The 21,240-nt window shown below is 37.9% G+C and overlaps 1 protein-coding gene across 4 annotated transcripts in view; it reads left to right on the top strand.

Moving 5' to 3' along the window:
* Dpp10 (dipeptidyl peptidase like 10) overlaps positions 1 to 21,240 on the top strand; it is a 1,497,630-nt gene that overhangs the window by 1,349,311 nt on the left and 127,079 nt on the right. For all 4 annotated transcript variants that reach the window (XM_036202538.1, XM_036202540.1, XM_036202537.1 and 1 more), the window contains 2 exons: positions 3,120 to 3,172; positions 3,274 to 3,355. In XM_036202538.1, the coding sequence (XP_036058431.1) occupies positions 3,120 to 3,172; positions 3,274 to 3,355 (135 nt within the window). The remainder of the gene's footprint in view (positions 1 to 3,119; positions 3,173 to 3,273; positions 3,356 to 21,240) is intronic.

Raw genomic sequence — 21,240 nt, 5'->3', positions numbered from 1 at the left:
AGGCAGGTATATTTCTCATCTCTTTGTCAGCTCTAAAGGAGATCTACAGTTTCAAGCTAGAAGTCAGTGCTTGCTTTGGCAGAATATATGCTAAAATTGGTATGATGATGCAGACAATATTATCATGGTTACAATGTCAAGATGACATGCAAATCTCTTTTAAAAATATATTGGAGTTAGGGGTAAGGGAAATGGCTGAGTTGGTAAAAGCTCATGCCACATAAGCACAGGGACCTGGATTTGTTCCCCAGAACTCATGTAAAGCTAGACATGGAGCTATAGAGATCTATCAGTGGTAAAACATACTGATTACTCTTCCAGAGAATACAGGTTTAGTTTCCAGCACTCACATGATGGCTAATAGCTACCTATAACTCCAGTTTCAGGGAATTTCCTGACCTCCATAAGCATGACAATGCATGCACATTGTGCACAGAAACACATTTAGGCTAAATACTCATATGCATAAACTAAAAATAGATTCTTAAAAAAGATAAAAACTAGAGAGGCTAGAATTTGCCTGAAATCCTAGTGCTTAGGATGCAGAGACAGGAGGATCCTTGGGGATAACTGGCCAGCATAGCTTAATCAGTGAGCCCACATTCAGAGACATTATCTCAAAATACAAAGTAGACAGAGAATTTTTCTCAACTTGAAGAGCAACTGAGGAAAAAAACTGAGTTTGATCACCAGCTTCCATGCACACACATGCAAATTCATGTTCAATCACACACCCACATGCAGCCATCCATCCACAGAAATAAAAAAAATCATAAAACTTGCAGTTAGATACATAATTTTATTGAATATATTGGTAATGTCAACATAAAACAGACACTGCTTTTGTTTTTTTAGCTCTCAGAAAAGGCAATTTCAGATTCGAAAACGATTCCAGAAACAATGGATGAACAAAGCCTCAACAAGAAACAACACCAGTGAATGGGGAGATTGGAGTTTTAGAGAAAAAAAAAAGGAACATTTATACTGCTTTGCAGAATTTGTGGCCGATTTGTTTAATAAAAACTATTATGACAATGAAAAGAAGCAGAGGATTTACTTCTGTGGGTGACAATATTAAAAATGTCTGCACATTGCACTCTCAACAGAAGAACAAAACTCCATTTGTAAGTGTAAAGTAAAAATGCAAAGTATCAGTGTAAACTCACAAACCAATAATATTTCAAAATAGCAAGGCAAGTTAGGGACTTTTTGTCACCAGCTTGACAAAGCGTCAGGAAGAAATAATTTTCCCTGGGATAGAACCCCCTTCATCATTACTTTCTTAATTTATTATTTTCATTTCCCTCCAGATTCCTCAGTTTCATCATTTTAAGTTAGCAAAATACAGAAATCCAGAGACAACTTCATACCATGCACTACTCTTCTGTGTGTAAGATTTCAGGGTTCCCTATTACGGATGTTGTTATCCTTAGAAAAAATGACTTTTCAAAAGAAATGTGTGTGTGTGTGTGTGTGTGTGTGTGTGTGTGTGTGTGTGTGTGTATTTACATTTGCATGTGCGTGAATATGTGAATGCAAATGCATGTGTACTCTATGGCTGGAGAACAGGAGGTTCGTAAACAACCTCAAGTGTTGGTCCCTGCCTTGCACCTTGCTTGAGACAGGATCTATTGCTATGCCCCACTGTGTGTGCCAAGCTAGCTGGTGACTGAGCTTCTGTAGATTGTCATGTCTCTGTTTTCCATCTCACTAAAGTCACACTGGGATTACAAACGTGCATTACCACATATGTAGGTGCATTCTAGGGAACTAAACTCTCATCTTCAGGCTGGTGTGGAGAGTTCTTTATGAAACAAACTATTTAGGGAAAACACTAAAATAGCTTAGGAAGGAGCTGGAAAAAAAATGGCTCAGAAGGTCCGAGAGCTTGATGCTTTTTCAGGGGAACCTGTGTTTCATGACACCTGTATTGGGCACCACACAACCATCTGTAACTACAGCTTTGGGGGATCCAACCAATTTTATGGCCTGTGGGAGCACCTGCACTAATGGACTCATACTCCCACAGACATAACTGCATATACATAATCAAAAATAAAATTAGAATAATTCTTGAAGATTACTAAGCAGCAACCAACTATTTAATAAAGCATAACTCTGCAATGACAAGAAAGTACTTACCTGGTTTGGTTTTATTAGCAAACACTTTTACAAAAAATGAGATCCTCCCTTGCAGATAGATTGTTCAACGAATATCATCTGGGTATTGTGTGTAAGCACAACATCATGGAGTTAGACAAGCTTGAGAAAGTCATTCAGTCCTGCATCTGTGGAAGGGAGGCATGCTTAAAATATTGATATAATTAGCCCTATGCCACAGAGAGGGTATAAGAGCCTGAGAGTGAAATACATTTAAATGTAGTGTCAGTATTAGCAACACAAACAGGCTGAATTCAAAGAAAATTTCTACCTTAGTTAAGGATACCCTAACTCAAAAAACAAACAAATAATAAGGTTAAAATAACATACGTGAATGACCCACAGAGAAAATGAATTCAATTTGCATAACATATAGGCTAGGCAATGTGAGGTAGAGGCTGATGGAGCAGAAGGACATACAGAAACTTAAACAGGAGAGCTCTTCAGCATCTGAGAGAAGCAGGAAGTTGATATAGAGAGGAGAGAGCCAGGAAAGAAAGTTACTAACACTTACAGAACAGACAAGTTTAAGGAGCCTGTGCCTAGGGCATGCTTCAGCCATGAATTTGCAGCCAGTGGGTTACCTTGTCTCAAAAAAAAAAAAAAAAAAAAAAAAAAAGGCAAAAATCCAACAAGAAAATAAAGATGGCATCTGAGGAACTAGAGCCTAGGTTGACCTCAGGTTTCAAAGAAAAACACACACACATACACACACACACACACACACACACACACACACACACACATGCACTCACACATACACCCGAAGAATGCAGGATAGGCAGAATGGATAACAGAAGCTATGTTTTCTGGCTAATAAGGCACAAAACACAATAAACACCTTAATTGGAATATTTCATATGTCTTATATTTTCCCTAATAGCCAATCTGTAGAGTGCATTAAGATGGATACTTTCCTGAAAACAATGATTGATTACTGTATTCTTTTTTTATTTCAGATTTTTCATTATTCATTTACTGCTTCATATTTGATTTACAACATACACACTGGGTAAGTTCTTTGCTTTTGTGGATTTTATTAGCCACTGTCAGGCTAAGTTGTCAGAGATCAGATGTCAGTTTGCTCACATGAAATATTTACATCTTTTCAAGGGAAGTGTGGGAGTTGAATCCTCCAGAAGTTGAGGACTCAGTGTTACAGTATGCAGCATGGGGTGTGCAAGGACAGCAGCTGGTAAGCATGCTTTCCCCCGACCCTGTCCAGTGAGGCTAAATGTAAAGTCTTACAGAACTCACTTCCTTGTGCAATCCTTGAAGTTTTTCTAAAGTCCTCTGCATTATTTATCTTAAATAAATATTTCTTTGTTTAAATTTTTTATCTTAAATGGTGCCCTAAGAGTATATCAAATGAGGATTGGGAGGTAGCTCACTGGGTAAAGCTGAGTAGCAGGAGGACCTCCGTCTGAACTCCAGCTCCCATTAAAAAGCTGGGTGTCATGGTATGCTCATAACCCCAGCCCTAGAAAGACAGACAGGTGGATGCTTGGATCATCCAGCCAATATGGCCCACTCATACAGTCCCACCTTCTGTATAATATGTTTTCTTAAAAAATGGTGACTGGAAATGGCATCCAAGTTTGACCTTTGGCTTACTGTATACACATGCTTGTATATCCCCTGCTACCTGTGCATGTGTGTGAGCACATACACATGTACACACAGACACACAGACACACACACACACACACACACACACACACACACACGAAATAATTCATCAAATGACACTAGTAGTATTTGCTATTTGACCAATTTAAGAAGTGTTTAGCGGGTACTAGATGATCAAACCTATAATTAATAATGAAAACAAAAGGAAGTCTAGGATATTTAGCCTTACTTCCACACAAATCCCACCCCCTAGTAATGCCAACTGTTTTGCAAAATTTATAATGAAATTCTTGAGGCAGTTGCCTATTGGAGGCAGTTATGTTTGACAGTCATTTGTGTATTTATATAATTATTTTGCTGTTGTTTTTCCTTTGCTTGTTTTTTCAGGTTTTTGAGATAAGGTCTCACATAGGTCAGTCTGGTCTTTTCAACTACATATGTACCCAAGGATGACCTTGAACATCTGATTTTCTTACCATCACCTCCTAAATCCTGGGCTCACAGGCATTTACTACCACACATAGTTTATGAGGTGCTGGGAATCAAATACAGGGCACACCAAGTGAGCACTGTACCAATTGAGCCACAGCCCAACCCTTAGTACTATTTTAATTTAGAAAATTGTTTATAATTTTGAGTGGGGATGCACATGCATGCCAGGTGCTGTGCACCATACTTTTGTGTACAGGTTAGAAGATAACTTGTGGGACTCAGTTCTCTCCTTTTAACACGTGAGTCCCAGGAATCTTCCTCAGGTCATCAGGCTTGGAGGCAAGGACCTTCAGCCAAGAACCTTCTCCAGGTCCAAGGATGTTAGTGTTTTAGTTCTTTTCTAATACAATCATAGAAGACTCTAGAGTTCTCTAAATTCTCCCCAATCTTTACCTAGTACACTTGATAATAATGTTTTTGTAAGATTTGATTTTGCTTTCCATTGTGATGTCCCTTTGTAGATGGATTGAGCTGATACTTATTTGTTAACTCATGGTGGTCCAGAACCGTTGCTAACACTTGTATTACTTAGAAGCGTGTCTGCACTTTGAATATGACCTGACCTTCATGCTTTCTGTGCTCAATACACTATTTGATGAATGTGCTGTGATGGAGAATTGTGAAGATTCCCCAGTAGTGGATACCTTTCTCTACTGAGCCTGTTAGCACAATCTCAAAAATTATATCCCTGTTCATATTTACTTGCTAATGATGTCTGGTGTTTGATGTTTCTTTGGGTGCTGTCAATTTTATATGATAGAACTAAACTATGCTTTCAAGAGTAAGGGGATTTTAAAATAACTATATTTAAAGTGGGAAATTGAATTCATGATAATTTAATCAGCATGTATTTATCTTATTTACAGGCCTAAGTCTAACCTTTAAAAAGTCTTTTAATTGAGTTTAGAAACATCTAGATGTTTTAAAAATTAAAATGAATAGTTGAACATTAGCCAGATAGGCTGAAGTATATTTCTCAATTTCTGTGTTCCTCAATTTCTTTATTAATAAAGTGAAAACATCTATACCATCATATTATGATACATTTTTGAATAATGCTATTTCCTTCAACAGGTACCCCAATGTTGTTTTTATAAATAATTCATTACTCCATTTATAAATCCAAGAAATCATTTCTACTGTGTTAAAAAATGAGATGACACTAGCAACTTAACAAATAGGCTACAGAAAAGCAAATGGATTTCCACTGGAAAAATAAAAATCTTCTCAAAGTGAGTAAGCTGGAGACAGGGTCTATAGCAGTGGCAGGGCATTTGACCTTAGTCATGGCATTGATGTATATTGGTATCTCATGTTCACCATGGCTAAAATAAAGACATTTAGCTTTGCCATCAAGCCTTAGTCATGTATAATACTATGTTATTTTAACTTTACTTTAAAAACAAGAGTTTAATAGCTTTATTTTTGTAAGCATGAAGGCAACGAATGCTAAGGAATAAGGCAGGTTGGAAGAAAAGTGAGGGTCCCGCATCATTTGTTCATTTTTTTTTTTAAATCACAGTGTGGTACCCAGCTGTGCTATGATACATAATCACTATTACTGACAAGTAGATTTTTGTGGTGACTTGGTGGAGGAATTTATTCCCTAAAATGTAAACTGAGAGTTACATGTAATGTTTGAGGCACCTGCTTAAAATGGAGAATCTACAATTTTCTGCATTTTTAGCATAGTTTAATGGATTTATGTGAAAGCTAGATTCAGCAAATAAAAGGCTTACTTTAAAATATCGAGAAATGCATATGTAAGTATAATAGTCACTAAATTTTATTTCACAAATCAATTCTGCAAAATATCTGGCGTTCACTATATTTTTTCCATTAAATAGAAGACTATTTTATTTTAACTTTTATTGATTCTTGGTGGATTTCCTATCATGCATCTCAATTTCACTCATCTTCCCATCCCCACCCCTCTGCCCTTGTAACCTCTACCCCAAAACAAAACAAAATTTAAAACTATGGCCAAAAACCAAAAGTAAACAAAATAACAAAAACCTCAATGTGAAAGCTGTAGTGTGGCCCATTGAGTCACACAGTACACCCTTCATCCATACATCCTTCACTGCAATGGATCATTGGTCTGGTTGGAGGCCTTTTGCTTCTGCTACACTGTTGATACTGGGTTCTCACCAGGACTCCTTCTGGATATCCTGTGTCATAGAGATCCTGTTGCTTTGGATCTGCAAGTACAGCACCTTCATGTGCTTCAGCAGTTCAAAGATGAGGTGGATGTTGGGATGATCTAACTCATAGTCCTGTTTCTTGGGCCAGGGTGGTAGCTGGGTTGGTCAGCCCAGCAGCTTTCCCTCAATAAGTGACGAGTTTAATAAATAATTATGAAACAAACAAGCCAGTGAGTTAAAATGAAAATGGAATTCAGCTGTCTGGATATCAGTGCCATTCTTATATGTTTGCATTTAACCCACAGATACTTAGAGAAACTTGGGACAAGAAAAACAATGCTTTTACTTCTCCTTTGTAGGACTATCTCAGGGTTTGGTTTTTTGTTTGTTTGTTTGTTTGTTTTAGAAGTACAGAAAGGTGATAAGATTGTCTGGGGGCTGGGAATGAATATGCCAGTTGCTTGCAGAGGAAACATGATGGAGGCCTTTGTGTATAGCCACAGGAACCAGAAGCAGGAGGTGGGAGCAGGTAGTGTTAACAGGAGGTGAGCAGCCACCCAAATTTCAGTGCTCCAAGTTGGGAGTGTGCACAATTGTGCTAGCTACTTTTTCAGTCAAAGTCAGAATCAATGAAATTCTAGAACCTAGAAACAAGATAATTTCATGTTTCTTGAGCATCCCTATAAATTTTTTAAAACATTGGCTAGTTTCAGTGACATTCATTTCCCAAGCCTGGGAGTATATCTGCACTAAAATAACATCACTTTGGTATTATCAATGAAGTGGTTTTAATTGTTTGGTTTATTTCATAATTCTCAATAATTAATTTTTCTATGTATTTCCAAGACACATGGTACACAGATATGCATGCAGACAAAACACCCATACACATAAAATCAATATTAAAAAAAGTTAAAAACTAAAAACAAAACAAGTAAATTATAATTACAGGTTTCCTCAGGAAAGTCTTTCATGAGTAGATCTCAAATCTGCTTACTGCCAAGTAATGACAAACTTAAGGATCTCATTTATTTTCTATGTGAATTTATTTTCTATTTGGCGTACCTTTACTTTCTTTTGTGAAAGAGTTCATTCATATGATTTTTGATTAATTACGAATTTGGGGGTGCAAGTATGCACATATGGGTGCAGGTGCCTTCAGCAGCCAGAATAGTCTGGAGTCAGGGGTAGTGGTGAGTCTCCCGATGTAGATGCAGGAACGGAACTCAGGTCCTCCAGAAAAGAAGTGCTCACTCTGAACCACTGTGTTGTCTCTCCAGCACTTCCCTTTTATATTCTACACGACTTATTTCCTCATCACTGATGGAGAGCTAACAGCACTTTGCTTTTCCCTCACTTGTTATTTAATACATTCATACAGACATAAGGCACTCCAAACAACACCTGCTATCAGTGGTTTAGTTGTTAATTTTTATAGTTATTTTTAAATTATGAAAGAAATATTGTATTGAAAGAAATATTTAATTGAATTTTTTAATTCAGTGGGATTTTAAAGCCAATAGTTTTGGGAGAACTTGACCACAGTTCTTCGGACTTTTACAAAAGCATTCTTAAAGCCTTTTTATTAAACTTTTGAAAAGAAATAAGTATTTATCAAGGTTACATTTTTGTACATGCAAACATAAGTTCAAATAAAGTAAAAGACATGAGCCAAAAATTGCTAGTGGTGGATTTCATATGACTATGACAGGTTTTGTCAATATTTGAGGCTATCAAAAAACTCATCAATGTGACTTTATGACTGATTTGTGAGTGCAATTCTTTAATTAGTTATAGATTCAATAAATTGAAGAGTCCTGCATTGTGTACTTACTTGGGGATAATTAATTTCTGATCCATGGTTTTCATTTTCTAATCTTATTTGCTATAATGAAAAAACCAAAATCTTGGTTATGCAGAAGACAAGAAAAGAGCAGCACATGATGTGTATAATAAAGAGGGTTTATGTTAGTGCTTCATTGATTGACCAGGGTCTTCCATTGCATTACTATGATGGAAGAAATTTTGGATGTGGCCAATGTTGTCAGGAAAAATACCTTGGAAGCATCAAAATCGGACATGTTCTAGAGAAGATGGCGAATGTGTACACCATTTTAGCTGTAGTAAGTGTTTAATTAGAAGAAACAGTATAGGAAAAGATTTTGGAAAGACAGAGGGGACAGAAGAAGCCACAGATTTCTGTCTTCCCACTTAGGCAACCATTGCACTAGCAGACATGTAATTCTCCAGATGTCTAGAATCTGAAAGTATGAACATCTATCTGTAAGAAGATGTAGGTATAAGCTGTAGTTAATTTTGATTGATTTCTGCCATTGGCTGAACAGAAGATCCATGCCTCATGAGTGGCAGGCAGAAGTATATATGATCTTGGAGTGTGCCTCGAACATATGTGAACCAATGTGAACCATAGCATCTGAAATCCAAATGACGAAAATTTTTTCTTAGTACCAAGTGCCACTTCAGGTCTGAAGCTGCATATACCAGCATACACAGCCATCATTTCAGACTTCTAACTACCACTATTGAAAGCCCTCTCCACTGCCAAGTTAAACTTCTGGAGGGTGGAAGAGCTCTTGACTTTTAAATATTGTGCTGTTAGGTTGACCAGAGGGTCAGCTACACATGCTGGTGTGTGGAAGACAGGGCTTCTAGCAGGTCATAGTACAGAACTCTAGTCCAAAGGATTTGTTTACTGCCTTAAGTGGTGGATCAAATGAGAATGGCCCCCAAAGTCTTATATGTTTGAATACTTCATCTATAGTTGGTGGAATTCTTTGGGAACGATTAGAAGGTACGGTCTGTTGGAGGAAGTGTGTCATTGGGGATTGGCTTTGAGGATTCAAAAGTCCATGTAAAGTGGTTTGAATATGAATGTCCCCATAGACTCATATGTATGAATCCTTAGTCACAGGAAGTAGCACTACTTGAGAAGAAATAAAAATTATCACTGCACAGCTGTTCTTAATACTAAGTTGTTCTGACCCATTTTGAGTCTTTAGACTGGTTTTGTGTACATGTTCACTTTTTATTTGATAAATTCCATCCTTCTACATCTTAGGAAAACTCACTGACAAGTAATAGTTTGTGGATCTTTTTTATATTCCTGGAGGCTCAATAATTTTCTTCATTGTATTAGCGGCTTTTCTTTGCTATAGTAAAATACAACGGCCAAATGAAACTTAGAGAAGAAAGGGTTAATTTTAGCATATGATTCAAGAGCTGTGGAACCCATAATGGTGAAGAAGGCATATCAGAAGCAGGAAGCAGAGAGGTCACATTTCATCCACACGTGGGAAGCTGAGAGAGAGAACAGGAATTGAGGCAAGCCTACAAACCACTGAAGCCCATCCTTCATGGTGGGCTTCTTTCAGTAAGACTCCAGGTCCTAAAGATTCCATAACGTCACTAAACAGCACCCCCAACTGGGGAGCAAGTGTGCAAATGTATGAGCCAGTAGGGGGACACTTATCCTTCTGTATTATGGCATCTATTGTATTTTTATTCTCCTTTCCATTTGACTCTGCTTTAAGATGTATTATTAACTTTTAGTTGCTAGTTGGGGGTTTAGTTTTTTGGTTTTCTTTTTGTTGTTCTTTTTTTTTATGGTTTCTTAGGTTGTAAAACTGCATTGTTGATCTGAGATCACTTTTGTTTTCTAATGTGGAATTAATTTCAGAGCAGGACCTGGTGGCACACACCTGTAATCCCAAATCTTGAAGGATAAGGCAATAGGATCAAGTGTTCAAGTTCAGCCTGAAGTACATAGTGAGACCCTCTTAAGAGAGTTATTCAGCCGGGCATTGGTGGTGCATGCCTTTAATCCCAGCACTCGGGAGGCAGAGGCAGGCAGATCTCTGTGAGTTCGAGGCATGCCTGGGCTACCAAGTGAGTTCCAGGAAAGGCACAAAGCTACACAGAGAAACCCTGTCTCAAAAAAAAAAAAAAAAAAAAAAAAAAGGTATTCATTTTCTTTGGCTTCCTCAATGAAAGTTCAAATATATTTGCCTGTATTCTAAATTTTGGCAACTAAAAAATTTGAGTCTGGAAAGGAAGTGAAAGGTAAGAGGGAGAGAAAGAGGTTGCTTGCTCCCTCTTGTAAGTTATCTTACTTACTGTTTTATTGATGTGACGGAACACAATGATCAAGGCAGCTTACAAAAGAGAGCATTTAATTTGGGGCTTACAGTTCAAAGGGCATCTATGACCATCATGGCAAGGAGCATGGCAGCAGGCAAGTATGTTTCTGGAGCAGTAGCTGAGAACTTCCACTGTGGTGTCACCATTCCCTGGGCTGGGGTCGCAACCATGTAAGATTGAAGGAATTTGAATTCTGGAGGAACTTAGACCAAGAGAGTCCACACAAGAAGTTCACACTGGGAGGGAGGAGGCTAGCCTGAGCTGATAGCACAGTTCCTATGAGGAAAAGGCCTTGGAAGTATGTTTTAGAGTTGAGTAGCCCAAATTTGTGTTTCTGGACTATTAGGAGATTCTCAGATATAGGAAGAAATAGAAAATAGACATATACGTTAAAAATGTTGTTAATGTATGTGTTTGCATGTTTGTGTGTATGTGCATGTATAACATGAATGCACAGGGAGATGTAAACCTCAGGTATCATTCTTAAGGTTCTGTCTCCCTTTTAATATATCTATCTATTTACTTTCCTATATATCCATTTATTTACTTTGAGACAAAGTCTCTCACTGACCTAGACCTCATCAAGGAGTTTAGACTAGTTATCTAGCAAGCCCCAGGGTTCCTCCTGTCTCCACATTCCCAACACTGGTGTTACTGCTATCATGCCCAGGTCTGAACCTGAGCGCTGAGGATTGAACCTGGATTCTGGTACTCCAGCACTTACTGACCCAACCATCTCCCCAGCCCCTTGTTAATATTTTGAATAACAGAAAATGGAAACTTTGATCTATCCCTTACAAATGTGAGAAGACCAAAAGAACCCAACTGAATAATTAATCTAAGACATATCTTCAGACATAAATAATGGCCATGGTGTCCCAGCTAGATTAAAAGTCTATAACATTTTCTGTAATTTTTAATGAACCATTGGATTATTTAGAAATAATGAAGCAAGTAAAATAATCATTTTTCCTTTGTTTTTCTACCATACAATGAAAGCTCTCTGGCCTCTCTTATTATATTCTATCCCTTATGTGAATTTCAATAGTTAATTGCAGGTGTTTCAGCAACATTGTTTTTATATTTGTAAAACAAGGTCATATGTAATTCAGTGTACTCATATTTTGCATAGCTGCCACTAAGCAAGCCATTTAGATAGGAAAACCATGAAAATGATAACTAGTGAACATTTAATATCAGCTCTTTCCACTTCATTGTAGTGCTTGCATAACTGTTATTCCTGCATCTGACTTAAAGAGGTTCTTGCATAATGATGTCAAGACCAGGGCAGTCAGCTGTCTAAACAATAACCTAAGAATATAGTTTGCAAGATGCGATTGCTTATTATATATAGTCCCTGGGGTGAAAAGATTTCAATTTGGAATAATTCAGCATTTTAATAAGTTAGTTGGTTTTTGAGAAATGGCATGCAGAGAACTCCTTGAGGGACCCACTGTCTGTGTCATTGTCAGGATCCTTCCCTCAGGAGGGACTCCAGGTGTCATTCAGACTGGGAGCTTCCGACCAACTAGGAAAATACAACTGTGAGAAAACATTCATACTTAATGATGTCACAATAAATCACATTCTTTTCTCCCTTTTTAAATTTTTTTTCTTTGTTAGTATACAGAATAAAGGGCTTAATTTGGTAGCAATGTGGGGAGAGCAGTGGGAAGAAGAATCAAACAGAACAAAGAATGCATGAAAAAACATGCCATTTTAAGACTACTGGTTCATATGCTAAAAGAGAGAACACTAAAAATGGGGTGGGGAGCAATCTATCTAAGAAAAGAAAGGGAGTCAAGTAGAGGTGGGACGAGGCATGGAGGAAGCTGGTCAGGAGTGGAACAATGAAAGAGAACAAACCACAATGTCAATAAGACATTGCTGCCATAATTAAATGTGTATGAGTCATTTTGCCTTCAGCTGTGTATGTGTACCACATGCATAGCTACTGCCTACAGAGGCCAGAAGAGGGCACCATATCCCATGGAAATGTGGTTAGAGACAGGAGCTTCCATGAGAGTGCTGGGGACCAGACCCAGGTCCTCTACAAAAGCAGCAAATGCTTTTTTTTTTTTTTTTGGTTTTGGTTTTGTTTTTTCAAGACATGGTTTCTCTGTGTTGCTTTGTGTCTTTTCTGGAACTCACTTGGTAGCCCGTGATGGCCTCTAACTCACAGAGATCTGCCTGCCTCTGCCTCCTGAGTGCTGGGATTAGAGGTGGGTGCCACCACCACCCTGCACAGCAGCAAATGCTCTTAACCTCTCTAATCCTCCCTGATTCCTTCAGAGTCATTCAAGAATTGCATTTTCTAGTCTCCATGTATTTGTTCTCTTTTCTGTAGTTTATCTTATTATTGACTTCTAATCTAACTGATAAGATAGAAGAGATCACTTGTGCCTTTAGTATTGGGTAAGATTTGATTTGTGGGGCAGGCTCTGGTTTACTTGGGAGAAGCTTCCACCAGATGCTAAGAAGATTGTAGATTTTCTTCCTCTCAGGTGGAATGTTCTGGAGACATCTTCTAAGATGACCTTATCTGTGATGTCATCTAGTGTTGAAGTTTCCTGATCAATTTCAGTTTGGATGATTCAGAGAGGGAAGCAGGACATAAAACTTCCCCACTGTTATTGTATCAGGATCTATTGGACCTATTATGCTCACTAGTGTGTATTTTATAACATAGCAAAATAAACTAATTACATGGGTAATCTACAAAATGATAACTTACTATAAAAAATTTAAAAAATATTAATAATAACCAGAAATTTACAAATTGAAGATCTTAGCAGATATCTACACACTTTTTTGGGGGGAGGGGAATATGGGAAATAACTGAGGCTGCAAAGAATTTGATCAATACAGCTAAAATGAAATAACTGGTATTTATAGAAGCCAATACTTCTAGAAAGAAAAGAGAGCAAAACAACAAAGAACCAAAGAAACCTCTTCCTCAAGATTCATACTATACAGCAATTTTATAGGCTCACAATAGTCTGTTGGACAGATATCATTAAATATGAAAGAACTGAAATTATGAAGAATGTGCTCTATGACCATGAGTAAATTAAGTTAGAAGTGAAAACCACCAATATTATATGCATATATTTTTAGTGAGCTAAAATAGTAATAGATGAAATAATATGTGTATCATCACGTGTGGTGACTCACACCTCTAATCCCAATATTTGAGAGGCTGGAGTAGTAGAATTACAAGAAATTTGAAGTTAGCCTTGGATGTATATTTAGTTCAAAGTAGGCCAAAGCTACAGAATGAAACCTTGTCTAAAAAAATTACAAATTAAATCATGTATTACACAGAAATTTCAAGTCCTGTTAATATATCTTACCTATGCTTAAAATATACAACAAGGAAGTCCATTGATGTTATTTATAATTTAAGATGCAGCAGAATTATAGATATCAAATCAAAACATGAGATAAAAAATGCTTTTTGATAATATTGGTTATAAAACTAAGGGTGAAAGGAAATTCCAGAATAGAGAAAAGTCTGACAAATTACACACACACACACACACACACACACACACACACACACACACACATTTGCAATGCACAGGGAAGCATGCATGGAGAGCCAAAACTATATACATAGACACACAGATACATCCACATACACACATGCACACACAAAGATATACAATAAACATCCATACACAGACACATAGATAATGTGTGCACAGAGATAAACACACACACATACACCAAATATAGATGAACATGCACATACTCACACTCACATAGACACACACACACACACACACACAAATATACACAAAACCAGACATATCAGAGAAGGTGAGAAAGCTGACTGACAAGTGTCTGGTAAGCTGTGAGCCCTAGCTTCTGGTGTTCTGTGTTTGTTTTGATCTAAAAGTCAGCTGTAGCCAAGGTAGAGGCCGGCAGGGAAACACATTGACCTTCAGGAAGCAGCATGAGGAACAGTCTTGTGTGAGTTCCTGCAGAGCAGGAGAGAGAAGGCTGGAAAGTGAGATAAGAGATGAAGGAAAGGGTGTAGGAAATTCAGTCATATTTCTGGCTCAACTGCAGCTGCAAGTATGTGCATTTCAGCTACACTCTGCAGAGCTACAATTGTAGCTAGCAACTCTAAGTGTCAGAAAAGCAAATGCATGGCAAGAGGAAATTCAGGGTTAATTAGTTTAGAAACACATTTTCTGTGTTTCTCTCTCATATGATATGTTTTCTTTTGTATATATGTGTGTGGTACCTATGTGTGTATGTGTTCATGCATATGTGCATACTAGCACATGTGTATGCACATCTGTCTGCATGTTTTTGGAAGCCAAATGTTGACTTCAGAAATCTTCATCAGTTGATCTCCACATTATTTGAGACAGAGTGTGGTGGTGTTGTGTTTCCCGAGATATTGTGCACCCTAATAAATTTATCTGGGGTCAGAGACAGAACAGCCACAATATTAAACATAGAGGTTAGGCAGTGGTAGCACACACCTTTAACCCTAGCATTCCAGAGGCAGAAATTTGTCTGGATCTCTGTGAGTTCAATACCACATTAGAAATAGCCAGGCATGGTGACACACGCCTTTAATCCCAAGAAGTGAGCCTTTAATCCCAGGGTGTGATGGCAGAAAGCAGGAATACATATAAGACATGAAGACCAGAAACTTGAAGCATTTGGCTGGTTAAGTTTGTAGGTTTTGAACAGCACAGTTCAGCTGAGACCCATTTGGATGAGGACTCAGAGGCTTCCAGTCTGAATAAACAGAATCAGCTGAGGAATTGGTGAGGTGAGGTGGCTGTGGCCTGTTCTGTCTCTCTGAACTTCCAGCATTCACCCCAATACCTGGCCCTGGTTTGATTTAATTAATAAGACTCTTTAAGATTCCTGTTACAACAGAGTCTCTAACTAAACCTGGAACTCACCAGTTCAACCAGACTGATGGCCAGTCATCCCCAGGGATCCTCCCATCTCTGATTCTCCAGCCCTGGAATTATGTTTCTGTGCTTGCCATAATGTATGTGGATGCTGTGGGTCTAACCTAGATACTTGATTAGTAAGCACTTTAAGGATAAACCACCTCCCAAACTCCTAGAATAACTTTTATATACATCAAACATTAAGAACAAGAAAAAGGGTATTTTTGGAATTGCAGAGCCAACTGAGATCATCAGTAGAACATCAACAACAGAATACAAAAACATAGACCAATAACTAGAAGTTGTTCTGAGCAACCATGGGAGGTTAAGAAATAAGAAGAGCTGGAGTATGGGGAACAGTAGGAAAGCTGGAGCAGGTGTAACACATGATAACTGGAGTCTGGGGAGAAGACAGAAAGGCCAAGAAGAAGTAATAAGAGGAATAAGAGACAGAAAATCCAAAATTTCATTTAAGTCAAAGACATGCATTAGCAAAATGCCCATTGGGCCATAGACATAACAAATTGACAGGAAGCCACCAACTGGACTTATGAAAACTGCTCAGAACTAAAGAGGTAAGGATGAAGTGCTGCCATGGATGGGGAATAGGACCAATATACCTAGTGACAAGAGTCCCAAACCTGTGGAGTTCTCCATAGACATGTGAGAGGGTCATCATAAAGAAAGCTTCTGGCTGACAAGACATGGAGGACCCATGCGATAACATTTTGCTCTTGTAACAATCTTCAGTGTTCCTTTACTTATGCTGATCTGAATTACCCATCCTGTCAGTTTGAGGAAAAGTGACAGCAGAGGAACTCACATCTTCAGGACACAAAGATGAACATTGAAAATGGTACAAACATGACTAACTATCAATTGCTATATTTCCCCTTTCTGTACAAAACATATTAATATTAAAACCAAAAATAACAATATACAGGCTGCAGAGATGTCCCAGTTGGCAAAGTGCTTGACTTGCAAATGTGAGGGCATAAATTAGATTACCCAGAACCTATGTTAAAACGTGGGTGTAGTGGCAAGTATTTGTAATCTCACTGATGTTGAAGTGTAATGTGGGGCAGGTGGATCCTTGGAGAATGGCTTAGCCTACTTGGCAAAGGTGCAGGCAAATATGAGACCTGTTTCAATAGGTGTGTTTGTAACTGAGGAATGATATCCAAGGTTGTCTTATCATGCAATGCACATGTATGCATAAACAATACACACACACACACACACACACAAACTCATAGATACATGAAAACATATACACCACATGTATATGTCTAAGCAAAATGCTACTGTAGTCTTGCAGGATCTGTAAAATGTGTGTGTATGTGTGTGTATGTGTGTGTGTGTGTGTGTGTGTGTGTGTGTGTGTGTGTGTGTGTGTCTGTCTGTGTGTGTGTGTGTGTGTGTGTGTGAGTGTGTGTGTGGTGTGTGGTGTGCCTGTGTGTGTATGATATGGATAGTATTTATTACCATAAATGTGTTTTATCATTTTACAGCAGAAAATTATGAATTTGCAATCACTCTACTTTTTTGCCTGAGTTTAATTTATTTATACAGGACTCTGCAGATTGTAAGCTAACTGACAAAAATTAGGTTCCATGGTAAAAAAAATAAATAAAACAGAATTTATGGTGTAGTTAAGAGTTTTCCTGCCTGGCCCAGTCAGGACAAATCTCTCTTACCCGCCAGTCCCACAGTTGCTCAGAACCAACCAAGTAAACACACAGAAACTTACATTGTTTACAAACAGTTTGGCTGTGGCAGGCTTCTTGTTATCTACTTTTTCTTTCTTAAATTAACCCATTTTTATTAGTTTATACTTTGCCACATGGCTTGTGGCTTACCAGTGTCTTTACATGTTGCTTCTCATGGCGGTGGCTGGCGGTGTCTCTCCCCAGCCTTCTACTTCCCAGAATTCTCTTTTCTCTTGTCCTGACTATACTTCCTGCCTGGCCACTGGCCAATCAGAACTTTATTTACACAGAGCAATATCCACAGCACTTCCCCTTTTCTTTTTTTTTTAAGGAAGGTTTTAACTTTTACATAGTACAATTACATATAACAAAACAATCATCAAACAAGAATTACAGTTACAAGAAGATATCCTATCTATCTTATATTTGTGAGTCTAAGGTTTTTATATCTAACTTGTCTTTTATCATAACTGAGGAAATTATAACTATCTAGTCTTTAACCATATCAAAGACCTCAGAAGGATATAATATTACCTGAAAACCAGGAGAAGGATGCAAGCAACTTTCGGGAGTCTTGCAGGGTAGACAGAGACAGCTGGCAGCCTGAACAGTCACCTAATGTTCCTTTGTTGGGGCATCTGTTTTCAGCCCACAGGGCTAGAGTCTCTTGGTCACTTCTCTCAGTGTCCTGTAGAATGTCTGGCAGTTTCCTCTGTGAAGCAGGAACCTGAAGGACCATTTTGTCAAACAAAGTTTAGTGGTCACCTTTCTATGGGTCCTGCATGTCCAGTTGATCAAGCAGTCCAGGCAAGAACAGTTTCTTGCCCAAATGGCTATTTTTGCCAAGGTGAAGATAAACTCCATATGAAGTGTCTTCAATGCCCATCCTCCTCTCTGAAGTAAATCGGTGCTGCCAGGAGCAGACATGTCTCACTGTCCAGAAAGTCTAAATTTTAAAAATATTTTAAATGCCATATTCTGTAGGTCTTTGAAGTATTTGAAGATTACCTATCTATCTGAAATATCTCTATGTATACCTAGAAGACATAACTAACATGGCTATGAGTATGATTATCACAGATGATTAATTATTAATCTATTTTTAATTATCCATTACAATTTAAAATGAGCTATACAAACATAATACCTTAAACATGAGTAGAAATATGCACACAGTATAACAAAATTAACTTTAAGTTTGTATCAATAGACTAAAATCTATACCAATGTAAAACATTTTAAACAAGTTGTTGCTCTTTAGAAGTAAGTTCCTTAATCTACCCTTTCATCCTATTATATCTGTATCATATCCCCTTTTCTTCTTTAGAAAGAGATCTCATTTATAATCAACCTGCTTTAAAGAAAAATATTGGTTTTTCTCTGTCCCACACCAGAGGGCTCTTCTGATTTGGGACACAAGAATATCTTAACTTTTTCTTTTAACAATGTGCTTGGGTTTAGAAAAGGAGTGAGCCAATTCCATTTCCAAAGCCAGCTTGATAATTTTGGGAATGTGGGCATAGTTTCTCTTACTACTTCCTGCTGGACAGGGGCGCTGTATCTTATGGGGACACAAAGAAAATTTTAGGATTATGGAGTAGTCCATTAGGGTGAACCTCTGAGCCAGTTGCCTTGAAACCATTCTGGATGTCAGATCATCTGGGCCATGGTGTCATCGGAGACCTTTCAGGTGGTCTTGGCTGATCAAACCTGATGTATCTTAATCTGGAACAAATCCATAGCCTCTGGCTTTCTGTGGAAACAAAAGCAGAGACTCTTTTTCAAAGCAACATATTCTTATATCCAAATTTTGAAGTCAAGTTACCTTTAAAATTTACATATTTGTTTAACTCAACAGCTTGTATGATCAAATCTTTTTCTGTGGTTAAAAATCCCAAAGACAAGACAAACCAGATTGTCTGTGTAATATCCATCTTTGTAAGACTGAAAAGCCACTGTGGCTGCTGGCTCTGCCCACCTCAGCTTCCCAACACGGTGGTGGTACTGTTTACCACCAGCTCTGGGTCTGGAGCCATGTGTACCATCAACTATCAGAAGCAGTTCTATCAAAGCAGCGCATAGCCCAGAAACTTATTTTTTTTTTTTTAATTACCAAAGGCTAAATCCACCACGCAGCAGAGTAAAGTGCTGCTTGTAGATTCCTCATTCCCGCTGCAGTACAGGTCAGACGCACATGCCAGGAACCTGCCAGAGTAGCTCAAACCGGCAGGCTGCTGCTAACTTGAGGGAAACAACTAGGAAGCTGTTTTTAGCTCCGTTTAGAATCTTTTTTCTCAGGTTTTAGGTGGAAACTCTTGCCCCACGTTGGGCGCCATTTGTAGTTAAGAGTTTTCCTGCCTGGCCCAGTCAGGACAAATCTCTCTTACCCGCCAGTCCCACAGTCGCTCAGAACCAACCAAGTAAACACACAGAAACTTACATTGTTTACAAACTGTTTGGCTGTGGCAGGCTTCTTGTTATCTACTTTTTCTTTCTTAAATTAACCCATTTTTATTAGTTTATACTTTGCCACATGGCTTGTGGCTTACCAGTGTCTTTACATGTTGCTTCTCATGGCGGTGGCTGGCGGTGTCTCTCCCCAGCCTTCTACTTCCCAGAATTCTATCCAAGGTTGTCTTATCATGCAATGCACATGTATGCATAAACAATACACACACACACACACACACACAAACTCATAGATACATGAAAACATATACACCACATGTATATGTCTAAGCAAAATGCTACTGTAGTCTTGCAGGATCTGTAAAATGTGTGTGTGTGTGTGTATGTGTGTGTCTGTGTGTGTGTGTGTGTGTGTGTGTGTGTGTGTGTGTGTGTGAGTGTGTGTGTGGTGTGTGGTGTGCCTGTGTGTGTATGATATGGATAGTATTTATTACCATAAATGTGTTTTATCATTTTACAGCAGAAAATTATGAATTTGCAATCACTCTACTTTTTTGCCTGAGTTTAATTTATTTATACAAGACTCTGCAGATTGTAAGCTAACTGACAAAAATTAGGTTCCATGGTAAAAAAAATAAATAAAACAGAATTTATGGTATATGTTAGATATGATAATTCTTGTCCAACAATAGATAGAATAATAAATTCATAAATTATTTCATAATTTTTTTTATTCCCAATATACTTGAAGAGCTAGAACAACTTGAGAAAGGTCTTCCTAAAAGATTAATGATGCCAAATCACTTCAGTTTTTTTCTACACTTCTGTGAACTTTTGAGGTATTGGGATTTTCTTGATCTTATTTCCAAAAATTAAGTTTATTCTCTTGGTAGCTAATCTGCTTTTAATTATGCAGCTAATAAAATATTTATTAAGTAATTCAGTGTTTCTGGTATCTGTTACTTTAAAAGGTCATGACCTTCAAGAATTCAGTTAATAAAGTGTGGAACCCATTCCCTGTAAAGAAATAAACCAAAACTTGAGTTTTTTTCTAAAAAGAAAACAAGTTTGTTATTAGAAATTATAATGTGTTATTTACTCTGTTGAATCCAGTTCAAGTGAAATTAAAGAGTTGATTGCATACCTAACAATCTCAAAGCAAGGATGGGAGGGTTGGCTCAGTTGGTAAAAATGTTTCCTCTGCAAGCCTGAAGATCTGGGTTTGAATCCCAAGCACTCATATATAAGTATGGCTGTGGGAACATGTCACACCCATGCTGGTGAGGGTGGTATTTTTTAATTTCAAATTTTCCTAGTTTTCTTTTTCATTTTCATTTTTCAGAGATTTCCCTCAGTTTGGGTTTTCTTTATTGATTCTCTTTCCATTTTCATGTCTTGAATTGTTTTTCCTTCATCTCATTCTACTGTTTGAGTTTTCATAAATGGTTTGATCCATAACCTCTTTAAGGTACTTGAACATATTCCTCACTGCTGTTTTGAAGTTCTTGTCTTGTGCTTCAGCTATGTTGCAAATCTTGGAGCCTACCGTAATCCAGTTCCTGGGCTCTAGTGGAGGTGCAGTGTCCTGGTTGATAATGTGGTTTTTATGCTGGCATC

Source organism: Onychomys torridus, chromosome 11 (genome assembly GCF_903995425.1).
Source record: "Onychomys torridus chromosome 11, mOncTor1.1, whole genome shotgun sequence".
NCBI classification, from domain to species: Eukaryota; Metazoa; Chordata; class Mammalia; order Rodentia; family Cricetidae; genus Onychomys; species Onychomys torridus.
The sequence above is the reverse complement of the archived record's forward strand: the minus strand, read 5'-3'. Positions and strand labels throughout refer to the sequence as shown.